The sequence below is a fragment of the Chanodichthys erythropterus genome, chromosome 18, assembly GCF_024489055.1.
Source record: "Chanodichthys erythropterus isolate Z2021 chromosome 18, ASM2448905v1, whole genome shotgun sequence".
NCBI lineage: Eukaryota > Metazoa > Chordata > Actinopteri > Cypriniformes > Xenocyprididae > Chanodichthys > Chanodichthys erythropterus.
The window spans coordinates 16146932-16160496 of NC_090238.1; the positions used below are offsets into that span (position 1 = coordinate 16146932).

Genomic DNA, 13565 nt, shown 5'->3' on the forward strand with positions numbered 1-13565 from the left:
AAAATACACAGTAAAGGACAGCTTCAGCTTAGTAGGAAATATTCTGACATCAGTAACACATCAGTCTAATGGCATGTAATGACTGATGGACACACTTAAGAGGTACATTACGGTATGCCAGCTGAATTTTATTAGAACCATATTGTGATGAGCTCATTCTGACACACCCCTCCTGAATAATGCAGTGAATAATTCATAGTCATGCTTTCTTTTGAGTCAAAAATGCACAAATGCTTGTTTTTGTCCTGGCAGTGATCTTGTATTTTAGTTTCAAAACTGTCCACAAGGGCATATATTAAGGTCAACAACATAATGTAGGTTTGTAGCTGAACTAGGCTGTTTTCATGTCAGGTTGATTTATGTTATGGCAACATGTCTTCCATGTTAACATTTTATACAATAGGTCAAAACAATGACATTTTTTTAGTCATTTTTGATTTTTCATGAAGTCTGTTTTGTTTAATTTATTTATTAAAAACTCTATAATATATATATATATATATATATATATATATATATATATATATATATATATATATACTTCAACACTAAATGTATAAAACTACAATACATTGTTTTCAAGGGCAATATCAATGCCCTGTTCAGTAGCTCAATTGCTTTTTGTGGCCAATACATAAAGGTTTGTATATGTACAGAAAAAGATTTTTCAAAATTAAATCTAGCTTGAGAAATATTAACTGTAATAAGAAGTGTGACAACTACAATTTATTTTTAAGGCACCGAAATGCAACTTATCATTTGAAGCGCAGACATTGAATGCATATGTCCAAACATTACAATCCAACAGACATCATGTGTTTGCATTTAGCATTTAATCTACCGAGTCCAAAGCTTTATAGGATCTGATCCGTGTATTCTAAGGTGTGAAGCGCTCTGGAGAGCGTGATGTGGGAGAGTAGGTCATACTGTATCTGCAGGCTCTAAACTCAGGACATGACATCACTCTAATGGTCGCGTGCTGCATGACTCATAGCTTTTAACTCGGGTCGTCAGTATCTCTCTGGCCTGGACTTACGGTTAAACCAATCTACATGCTTAGTTTACAAGCAGTAAATAAAGAACAAAAGATGACATCACATAAAAAGATAAAAACAACAGCAATGTTCAAAATGGAATACTAGGGTATTGCTTATTGCATGCTGCATTGTGTATGCTGTACTGTACAGCATCTGTTATTTCTTAAAAATGTTTGTGAAGCAGCACATGATACATGTAATAATATATGTTTAATAAATAACTTTATTTTACAGTGTCAGTTACATGTAGTTACTGTAGTAATAACCAGAAATGATGCATAAATACATGAACAATCCCTCACCCTAACCCTATTAAGTACATGCAGTTAATTATTATTACTCACTACATAAATGTATAATTACACTGTAATACTGACACCTTAAAATAAAGTGTAACCATAAATAATAATAAACGTAATAATGTAATTAACAGTAGCATGCTACCTGATCTCACCATTGCACCTGATGTTCAGTTTCCATTTTGGAAGTAAATATGGTTATTCTGCATTTTTAAAGTTAGCATTAAAAGGAAGTTGCGATAGTCTTTTTTCCTCCCTATTGTGACGCATGGGATTTCGTCCACAGGGAATTGATTAGATCGTTGGATAGCTGTGGTTTGCTATTGGTCGATCTCATGTGAGTGACAGGTTGCCCCGCCCTCACGCAAATAAACAAGTCATCAAAAAAGAGATTATGAGGGCACATGAAGTTTAAAAATAAATTGTGCACGGACAAATCATTTATAAAAAATACTTCAATATTCCATAAAATTCAATCAGTTTTGATTGCATGGTGACTTTAATTCAGGCAGATCAAATAATACCTAATTTTGGAACAGAGGTGTACCTAACTTATACTATTAAGTATAGTACTTAACATTTCTGGATTATGAATAATGTTGTGAATTTTTACTATGCACAAAATACATGGATGACTAGGCCTATATTCCCCAAAATATGCAGTATACAACAGAGTACACTGCACTGGATACTTACTCTACTTGACAGTCCATTATTCCCAGTATGACGACTGAACTGCAAGTAATATATCTGTGATATGACAGTTTTTTCTTGACTTATTAAATTAGGCTGCCAAAATTGAGATATTTTGACACAAAATTGGATTACAAATACAATTTTTATTTTATTTTTTGTCTGAGATGATAACTAGACCACAAATCCACAAATTAAGCATGCACATAATGAAGTCATGTGACAATGTTGAACACAATCTTCATTGCTGCATAGTATGTACCACTTCATGTTGTACTTCTAAAATACTAGGCAGTATTTGTTGTATACCACACAGATTGCATTAAACATCTGCACACAAGTGCAGTGCACCATTTACATACTGCTAAAATATCATGGTAGTATGTCACACAATATGCAATTGTAACAGATTTGGTTCTTGTATAGTTGGGAAAGCATCATTTGTTGGCCATAAAGTGCACGAAATTTAAATACTGGCATTCAAGCAGTGTAGGGGTGTCCTAGTATGAACAAAAAGCACTTTGACCTTTAACATTGATAAAACACAGAATAACAAGCGCAGACTGGTAAAAACCAGTTATGACTGACTTTTGGATCTCGCCAAGCAATGTTCTTCCTCCCAGACATGCAATTATAGTAGGCGTTTTGACACTTCCCGCTTCCATTCAACTCATCCTTTCTCCCTTTATGTTCAGAAAAGGAGCATTTGTATGTTTGTGTGTGGCGGCAGCATGGAAGGGTGTTAAGATGGAGCGCTCGTAAGCTCAACCACATAGTGACTCATGCTCTGTGAAAATTCAAAGGCATCTGCCATTGCTTAAGTTTGCCACACAACCTACACGCTTCAGAATGTGATGAGTCACCCACACAGCATGCATCTGTTCACGACTACTCTTATTCTAGAAACTTACAGACTAAAGTTAGAGTCTGCAGGACTTGGATGCAATTAAAATGTACATCCATACATCCATTCATTTAGCCAGTCATTTATCCATCCATCTTCAAAAAATATTTTGTCCTAAATGTGATTTTTATGTATTTGAATTGCACATAAACTTTGATGTCATGAAAATGTAAACCAATGTGAGCAAACACCAATTTTGGATTCGGTGCATATAGAGTCTGTATAGTGATCGATCCACCCACACATCCATCATTCCATCATTCCATCCTCCCACCCATCTCCACACATTCAACCATCAACCCATCCATCCATCCATCTCCACACTTTCAACCATCAACCCATCCACCTACCCACCCATCCAAACTCCACACATTCAACCATCAACCCACCCATCCACCCACCCATACATCCATCCACCCATCCATCTCCACACATTCAACCATCAACCCATCCATCCATCCATCTCCACACTTTCAACCGTCAACCCATCCACCTACCCACCCATCCAAACTCCACACATTCAACCATCATCCATCCATCCATCCATCCATCCATACTCCACATTCAACCATCAACCCAAATCATCCAACCCACCCATCATCCACCCACTCAACTATCCATCCATTCCACCCCACCCACCTATCTATCCATCCAACTTTACCTATTCATCCATCTATCTATCCATCCATCCATCCATCCATCCATCCATCCATCCATCCATCCATCCATCCATCCATCCATCCATCCATCCATCCACCCACCCATCAAATTCCACACAAGCATAAATGCATTTAGATATAATCAAGATACATGCAATTTCAGTATGAAAATTAATAAATACCAGTCATTCAAGCACTTATACTGTGAATGAAGGACAGGAAATAAATGTTTGAGTCGTTTCCTCGAAAGGAGAATCTCTATTATCTCTCCAATACTCACATTTAAAGAAATTAAAAGCTGAAGGTCTTGCTGAGTGGTATTTCACACATCTGAAGGTCTACAAAAACACATAATTCATGAAACAGAGGGGCTGAAGGCGTGATTTTGAATCCCACAGTCTCACTACACCCACTGGATGAGGGATCCATATGGCTGCAAAACCACTACTGCCCACCTTCCATCTCAGCACACGCTTAGCTCCATTCAATACGAACACGCTGTACGCTTCTTTAAACAGCATTATGAAAAGACAAAGTAGAAAGATTCCAGCAAGGCAGATTTTGTATACTGTATGTATAAAAATATTTTATTTACCATAACAGAAACACAAACTTCATAGGTATAAGAGTCCATTACTTAAAAGAGAAACTGCAGATTTTGGCTTCTGTTCCAGGTTGTTAGGAAAACTAGTTTTTATTAATAGACTTTGTAGAATTGTAGAATGTACATAAATATATTATGCAAAAGAAAAACCACACATTATTTTCTGTGTGCAATGACATGCTCAGTGGAGACACAAGATATCCAACTCCAAAATATGCTGATGCTTGGATTTGAACTAATGCAGTTCTTGACCCGTGCATGATGCAACTGTTTTTACATTCTAATACAAATTTACTCATTTGCAATTCTGAAATCTCAGAGCAGGATTGCAGGCAGCTAAAGCAGCTGCAGATTCATTGAAAACAGTCCATATTAGCCACCAAAATCTATTTTGGAGTCTTCCAAAGTAAAGACAGTGGATACGTCAGAGTTCAAGGGTCAAACTCAAATGTATGACCGAACGGTATACATACATGATGACCATTTCCTGCCCTCACTCTGACTTCCTGTTGCGCACCTGCACTACTTCTCTTCTCTCCTTCAGAAAGTTCCCGAAAGCACCGGCCTCTTTACTTTCTTCTGTGACTGTTAAAAGAATCAATGGGGAATAAGAAGTGCATTATAAACAAGGGTGTTACAGATTATAGTTCTTTAAAGGCCATTTGAAGGATCCTTCTCACCCGTGTGATCGATGTCATCAGTATCACTGTCTATGTCTTCCTCAGCTTCATCTGGGTTGCCGCGATTAAAGATCAGGTTACTAGGCCCACCAAAATCCTGGGCTTCTAAAGAATAAAATAACCAGATGTATACAAGGCACATACATATTTTTTTAAACAAATTTATTTGGAACTTTCGTTATATGTGAAGAGTTCAAAGTTAATTAATGACTTCCAAATTTCTTTTTTTGAATGAACAGAGACGTGACCGTTCTGAATGAATGTACCGGTAGGAACTGCAGTTTCCATGGGAACTGCTCCCATGTCTTTCCGAAGGCGTTCCAACTGCTCCTGTTGTTTCTGACTCTGAGCTTCAGCCTGAGTATGAGATGTAAGAATTAGTAACAGTCAGACTTGACCTTTTCTCATGGAATGAAAAGGGGACATGCCAGTCCAATATTTATTTGCCTTTCAAATGAAGAAATATATATATATATAAATAAATGAAGCAAAAAATAAATATAGATTAATCAGTGATGGAAGGATCTTTGCAAGACATGGCCAGTTGATTCATGACTAGTACATCAGCCCACATCAGCGATTACTCACCAGCTCTCTGTGCAGTCGTTCATATTCAGGGCGATACTCGCTGTAAAGACAGTAAAATACATCAACTGTTTGCAGTACAGCATTCATTTATCTTTCAACATATATCTATATTGTCCTAAACAACATATAGATTATAATTCCCTGATTGAATCCCTTCTAATACTGAAAAGCTGCACAGCGACTTCAATCACTTTATTTTCTCCATCTCTGACACAAAATTATTTTTTTGCTATTAAAATGTACAGCACTGTGCAAAAGTCTTAGGCAAGTCAGTATTTTCACCCCCCAAAATGGTTTTAAGCAAGTTATTTATATCTTTTGCTGTAGTGTGTCAATAGGATATATCCGTTCACATTTCCAAACATTCATTTTGCCATTAATTGTAATAATCCAGTGAGATTTTTGAATACACAAGGAGTCTGAGAACAGCCGGTGCTCCACACAGTGATCTGATCTCACCATCAGAGTCCATCTGAAGAAACAGATGAAACTGAGACAAACTAAATCCACAAGAACTATGGCTGTGTCTCTAAGATGCTTGAAGAAACCTGCCTGCAAAGATACAGTACTGTGAAGAGTTTTAGGCACTTGTGTAAAAATGCTGTAAAGTGAGAATGTTTTTAAAAAATACTGTTATAAATAGATTTTATTTAACAACCAACTTATATTAACTAAATCAAAACAATATTTTGTTTGACCACCCTTTGCATTTAAAACAGCTCTTGTCCAGGTACACTTGGGCATCATTTTTCAGGTAGCTTTGGAGGCAGGTTTATTAAAATCTCTTGGAGACATGGCCACAGTTCTCCTGGATTTGTTTTTTTCTCAGTTTCATCCATTTCTTCATGTAATCACAGACAAATTCGATGATAGATTTTAATAGATTTAAACAATTTTTAGTTTTTAACAACAGCACTGGTAGACAAACTAAAGTCATTGAGGTTCTACAGTCTCAACTTAAGTTTGAATTTCATAGTTATACAGTGTTGGGATACATACGTTTCATACTCTTTAGCAGCATCTGCAACCTGTACGAACAGTTCATCAAGCCCAGAACCGGTGACTGCAGACACACCGACGACCTACAGGACAGAATTAGCATTAGACTGAGAGGAAAAAAACTAAGTCACAAAAGAATGACTGCATTTGCAACTGTGACCTTAAAGCCCAACAATACATTCCAGACACTGAGAGAGCCATAAATCTGTGTTCATGTCTTGCTTTTTTTTTTTATAAAATCGATGGTTCTAGCCAAGGTAAGCATCACTAATAGCATTATCATTTTTACAGAAAAAACAAAACAAAAACAAACTGGCAGCTGTAGTTAGCAGAATAATTCTGTAAAAATACATGTAAACATATTTACAGAACAACCTGAAAATGTTCAAATTTGGAAAAAATTAAATTGGTAAATGCAACATTCTTTTCTGCTGAATTAGAAAGGCCATTCTGCTGCTAAAATCTGTTTTGTACCTTAACATTTACTGACAACCACCAAAATAGCACTGGTAGTAAAGAGAGACACATGATGAATCAAAGTCCATCATAAAGAGCTTTTCCACAAGCTGAGGTTAATACTAAGTTGCACGCGAAGTTGCACTCTGGTGCATACAAATACAAATCATGGTAACACAAATGACACATAACATAATGCAATAAACAATTTATCAACATAAGATGTAACGAACCCTAATGTACAAAAAGAGAAAAAAATCATTAAAATTATCTAATAAAACTATCAAATATGAAGTGTCACAGGGAATTCTAAGCTTACAGCATTTCACTGTAAATTATAAGATATGCACTGATAGACACACTGATTCGTTTATGCTCCGAAGCTTCCTGAAGCAGTGTTTTGAAATCGGCCATCACTATACAAGTCGTTATTTTGTTTTTGTTTTTTGGTGCACCAAAAATATTCTCATCACTTTATAATAATATTGAACCACTGTACTCACATGAACTGATTTAAATATGTTTTTAGTACCTTTATGGATCTTGAGAGAGGAAGTGTCATTGCTCCCTATGGAGGCCTCACAGAGCCATTGCAATTCAACTAAAATACCTTAATTTGTGTTCTGAAGATTAACGAAGGTCTTACGGGTGTGAAACAGCATGAGGGTAAGTAATAAATGACAGAATTTTAGGGTGAACTAACCCTTTAAGGGAGGACTTTTTGGCTTGGGTCATTAAGCAACCATCTATCAACCATCCATCCGGAACTTATAGTAATGCGGTTTAACTGGACCGGAGCTTTGACTCACCCTCAGGTTGGTGTAGAACTCATCCAGGACAAGACTCATAGAGCGGGTCAGGTTACTAACATAAGACGTCTCCTGATTCAAAGCGTCCTGGAACACCTCGAAGTCCTGCATCCACTCCACTGCAAAACTGTGATCTATGATGTCAGTCTGAAGAAAAGAAACAAACAAACAAAAAAAAAACACTTGCACTGGTTTGTTCTATTTAAAACAAATAATCTGATCAGCAAAAAACATGCTGATAGATGAGATTGTTTATCCACTAATAATCATTTTTTGAACAGTAATTTTATTCATATTAAATGTATTTATTAATATAAATAGTATAATTAATAAATATATATTTAAATGTAAATAACAAATATTAATAAATATGAATGAATTTATTATTTACATAATAAATCAATATTGAACATGTATATTTATTTTATTTTTTAATTAATATAAATAAAATAATTTTATTTAAGAAATACTGCATACATCAAATTTGCTTGCATGCATCATACAATTGTCATCCTAGTAGAAATCAGTATTTGCCGATAAAAAAAAAAAAACAATTGACCACTAAAGATTAGGATGACGGCATTTTCTTACCTTGTTCATGGCGACTATGAATGGTAGCTTGGTCTTGTAGAGAATGCTGGAGGAAAACAAGACATTTTGCGAAGATCTATTGAAATCATGACATCACTTTCATGATGTTGTTAACACAGCATAATACAGTGTGAATATAACACTGAGAACTCAGCAAGTACACTGTGCGCTCTGAACTATTCTGCTTTACACTACATTCATTTTGTGCAGTTTAAAATCTCAGAAATATTTATGGAAGCTTGTTTCTGCCACGAAATAAAAAAATAAAAAGGTAATTGAGACTTTTTATCTCACAATTTAGATCTTTTATTCCCCCAAAAAATTCAACTCGCAATTACAAGGGGAAAATAAAAGAACAGTGAGATATAAACTCTCAATTACTTTTTACACTTTTTATTCAGTGCCGGAAACAACCAAGATATATCAAATAAGTCTGAGCTGCTGACCTGCAGGCGTACAACATGTTGGACATGAAGGTGACCGGATTCACACTCCGAGACGTGTCCATCACATAAATGACCACACAGGGAAAAGAAGAGGCCTAGAAAAGAAACCTTGTGTTTATATTCAAGGAAACCCACAGTAACAATATCATGACTAAGCATGAAAGACAGTGAAGTACCAGAGCTTCAGTTATAATAGTTCCAGATGCCGACCATGTGAACACCTCTATTTGTCCAGGAGTGTCAATCAAAACATGCCTGCACACAAAAAAATCATACATGAGATAGTAGCACTGAGAAAAAATAGATATCATCACACCTAGAGTACTGAACACAGACTTACTGGTGATTACTTTGCTTTTTCTCAATAAACTTCATGACCTAAAAGAGGCACACAGAAATGGTAAATTAGAACAGAAGTAGGTGGATGTTAAAGTGTAAAACAGTGACATCTATTGGATCCTTCAAATGCAGTTCAACCTGATCAAATCGTGTTGCAAACAGATTCAGAGATGTGACAATTCCTCCATTTGGACCTAAACCATATCTGCATTAGAGTCAAAGACAATCCACTTATTTATATTATCATGATTTTTCGAGTAATTTGTGATTCACCGAGAATACACTGATTAAAGGGATAGTTCACCCAAAAATGAAAATCATCATCATTTACTCACCCACATGTTGCTCCAAACCTGTATGAATTTCTTTATTTTGCTGAAAACAAAAAATATTTTGAAGAATATGGGTAACCAAAACGTCAATGAGCCCCATTAACTTCAATTATTATTTTTTTTCTCCATACTATGGAAGTCAGTGGGGCCCATAGACTGTTTGGTTACCCATATTCTTCAAAATATCTTCTTTTGTGTTCAACAGAAGAAATTCATACAGGTTTGGAACAACTTTAGGGTGAGTAAATGAGGACAGAATTTAATTTTTTGGGGTAAACTATCCCTTTAAGAGCAATGTCTAGCTAAAATAAAATATAGTATAACTGCATTGTATACAAAAAAAAATAAATCATGATTTATTTATTTTTTAAGATTTTTTTTTCCAGGCCTGGAAATCATAACCTTACAAGTCCCTGATATTTCAAGTTTTCCATGAGTATGGGGCTGTGAACAAGTTTGAATCTGTTGTGTCTATCCTGAGGTTTAAAGGTTTCGTGAAACCACCCAAATAACAGTCCATGCCTGGTGAAAATATGCACTATAATTATGATACACAGCAAAAGACATCATTTCACACTGAAAGGATACTGTTTCATGACTTCCTTGTAATTGACAGTGTCTCTGATATCTGTAAGAAAAAAACAACAAAAAAAAACAATCAGACTTAATCTTTGACATTAATGTAATTGATAAGATGCTATCCGATCATGAATATTTATCCATAACAAAAGCAGCCAGTGTTTTGATCAGTAAAATAACCCGGAGTGAAATTTTACTGCTTCACACGGTGCTGGTTCCAGTGCCGATCTGGAATTTGGTGTGCAAATCTGGAACTAAATGTTGTATAAATCTGAATAACTTCTGAAAGTTAAATCAAAAACAGCTTGTGCAAGCAAAAAGGCACTGAATCAAATTACTTTGGATGTTAAATAAGTTCTCAAAACCTTTAAAGTGTTAGTTCACCCAAAAATGAAAATTATGTCATTAATGACTCATGTCGTTCCAAACCCGTAAGACCTCCGTTCATCTTCAGAACACAGTTTAAGATATTTTAGATTTAGTCTGAGAGCTTTCTGTCCCTCCATTGAAAATGTTTGTACGGTAGACTGTCCATGTCCAGAAAGGTAATAAAAACATCACCAAAGTAGTCCATGTGACATCAGTGGGTTAGTTAGAAGTTTTTGAAGCACTGAAAATACAATTTGGTCCAAAAATAACAAAAACTACGACTTTATTCAGCATTGTCTTCTCTTCCGGGTCTGTTGTCAATCCGCGTTCACGACTCCGCAGTGACGCTGCCTGTGACAGCGGTTGCTGCTGTGTAGGAGCTTCTTCCATCGCTTTTAGTTCTTCGTCCGTGTATTCGGGTTCAAATAAATATGGCTGAGCAAAAAATCAAGTCTTCCTCTGTGTCGAAATCCTTAGATGAAGCTCGGGTGCACCGGATAACACGTCAGCAGCGTCATTGCGGAGTCGTGAACGCGGATTGACAACAGACCCGGAAGAGAAAACAATGCTAAATAAAGTCGTAGTTTTTGTTATTTTTGGACCAAAATGTATTTTCAATGCTTCAACAAATTCTAACTCTTCTGGACATGGACAGTACACCGTACATACATTTTAATGGAGGGACAGAAAGCTCTCGGACTAAATCTAAAATATCTTAAACTGTGTTCGTAAGATGAATGAAGGTCTTACGGGTGTGGAATGACATGAGGGTGAGTAATTAATGACATAATTTTCATTTTTGGGTGAACTAACCCTTTAAGATTCATTAACTCCAATTACACGTGACTCACCAATATCAATATTCAAGTAGGTTTTAAAATCAAGCTTCTCTTATATTGTTAATTTTTATACCATTTTATTCTCATAGTGCTAAGTAAACAAAATATTATGTGTAAAATGACAAAAGCCAGTTGTGAGATCATTAAAATTATTAATTAAATTAGTTTGGATTTTTACATTTGTTTTTAAACTCGTAAACAACGTCCGCCATTCATGTCATCGTTCGGTTCTCAAGCCGGTGGAAACGCGGGTCAGTTTCCGCGGCACCTGCTCCGGTACGAGAACCAGCACCGTTTTAATGGAATAGGGGATACAGTGACAAACCAATGTTGGCTGGAAAAGGGACCTCATGAACTGCAGGATCGAGATTGATGACATATGGAGGAGTTTTCTTGGAGTGCAGGTAAGCTGTGAGCCTCTGATACAACAATATATAGAGAGAGATATTAATACATATTAATATCCATCTTGATTCAAGTTAATGTTTACTGGATTTCTTTATAAGCAGTCATTATTTGGTTTCAGAATTCTCACATATGACACTGAAAGAATCTTAATATAACCAAGTAGATGTTACATAATTATATAATTTACTTAATCATACTGATGTGTTAGTCACTCATTCTTACCTGCACAAAAGTTGTTTTTCCGGACCCTGCCATGCCTAGAACTATGAGACACACCGGTTTCTGTTCTGTATTCTGTTGGTTAGATGAACTCTGGCTCGGTGCTGTTTTATCATCTCGAACTTCTTTACATTTATCATCACTTTCATATGAAGCTCCATCTCCGCTGTCTGCTGCAGTCGCCATGCTGCTACTACTGGACACTTACCGTAAAGTAATGTCTACTGGCGTAAAATGACGAAAAACACCCTGTCATTATTACGTATGACCACTAGATGACTGCAGAGTCCATACTATTTGTTTTTATTTTTATAAAATGTTACTGACTGAGAATAGGATTAGTGACGGAGACATTAAAATAGTTATTTGAAAAAAAAGGGAAAAAAAGTATATATATATCGAATCTGGATCATATTTCATTCTAAAAAAACAAACAAAACATAAATAAGTGATATTATTATTATTTAAATTACTTAATTATAATAATTATCATAATTAGTATTAATCATTATTATCATTTTTGTATTATTTGCATAACAATTAACCATATAAATTATCAGAATATTCATTAGAACTTTTAAATTTTAAAAATGTATTTATTCACAATGTTTCTCAAATTTGTCTCTATTTTATCTTTATTGTAACAATTAACAATACCCCTTCCCAAGTGTCAGCAGTCTACTGTAGCCTAATGTGGATAATACAATTGGAAGTAAATAATTGGGAGTATTTTTGTTGTACTGAATTTAGTAATGTCTGGACAAAATTATTTCTGTTACTTTTCTTTTCATTTTTTCTTTTTTTTGGCATTACAGTAATAAGAATGTGCTTAATTGTCATGAAAATAATCAAATTTTTATTTATATTTCGATTTGGGGGTGAAATGTGAGGCCAAACATTTCTTTGCAAGATTCACCAAGTATTATTTCCATAAACTTGTCGTTGCATTTTCCTTGTTACTGCTTTTGTCATTAGCTGAGATACCTGAGTCACATCAAAAGCATTTGCTGGCACTGTTTGTATATGCCAAAAATAGCCTTTACATATATCTTGTCTGTATCAACACATACAAGGGCCCTTTGTGTTTTTTCCATACAGCTCTGCTCTTCCTCATGTCAGTGCTGCATTAACACACTGAGTCTTCTTAGGGCAAACAGCTAGTGCGCGTTCAGGCCTTCGGATGGTTTATACTAGACATTCCTCTATAAGAATGGAGCTGTAGGGAGCCAGGTTAGCACAGTCTATGTGTATCAATCAACAGTGTGAGCTGTTTCTTTACATGAAGGTGTCAGGGCTGGTGGCTCTGTATAAGCTTGCCTCATATTCTTGGCGCATGCTTGCAGATGTTTTATATGCTACAGTTTTAGAACAACTAATTGCCAACCAATCGGAAGGAAAAGAGAGAAAAATATTCCAGTGTTTACAACTGTTGACATTCTCTTTAACAACCATTGATGGACAAACATTGCTCACATTTCAGCTGCTTCCTTAGTAATCTTTCCATGGTGATTCTGATGACAGATTTATTATTGTTTACTGATCTCACCTTTCAAGAGTGTCGGCTTATAATCGTTGTTACTGGGTCGATTCTGTGTCATGTTGAGAACTATGGTGTCCCTTTTGGCCAACATTCAATATTCAAGTGAAATGTCAAGAACATGACCTGCCATTATCTACTGTGGGACTGTTTTCCCTCTCCAAAAATAACCATGTGT

General features: G+C 35.6%; 1 protein-coding gene across 1 annotated transcript; it reads right to left on the reverse strand.

The window, feature by feature from the left end:
- Positions 1 to 4053: 4053 nt before the first annotated feature.
- gpn1 (GPN-loop GTPase 1) lies at positions 4054 to 12038 on the reverse strand. Its single transcript, XM_067367389.1, has 14 exons — positions 11854 to 12038; positions 11549 to 11642; positions 10025 to 10064; positions 9243 to 9309; positions 9106 to 9143; positions 8942 to 9020; positions 8766 to 8860; positions 8320 to 8365; positions 7729 to 7875; positions 6464 to 6546; positions 5465 to 5504; positions 5143 to 5233; positions 4877 to 4981; positions 4054 to 4781 (listed from the first exon to the last, which is right to left on the reverse strand). The coding sequence occupies exons 1-14, from the start codon at positions 12034 to 12036 to the stop codon at positions 4690 to 4692; spliced, it is 1200 nt and encodes a 399-aa protein (XP_067223490.1). The 5' UTR covers positions 12037 to 12038; the 3' UTR covers positions 4054 to 4689.
- Positions 12039 to 13565: the final 1527 nt, after the last annotated feature.

Coding starts and splice junctions, on each gene's coding strand:
- gpn1 (XM_067367389.1), bottom strand. CDS start 12,036: ATGGCGACTGCAGCAGACAGCGGAGATGGAGCTTCATATGAAAGTGAT. Junction 9,310..10,024: donor TACAAGGAAGTCATGAAACA/GTATCCTTTCAG, acceptor ACTCTAATGCAG/ATATGGTTTAGGTCCAAATG. Junction 6,547..7,728: donor AGTTCTACACCAACCTGAGG/GTGAGTCAAAGC, acceptor TCTGTCCTGTAG/GTCGTCGGTGTGTCTGCAGT.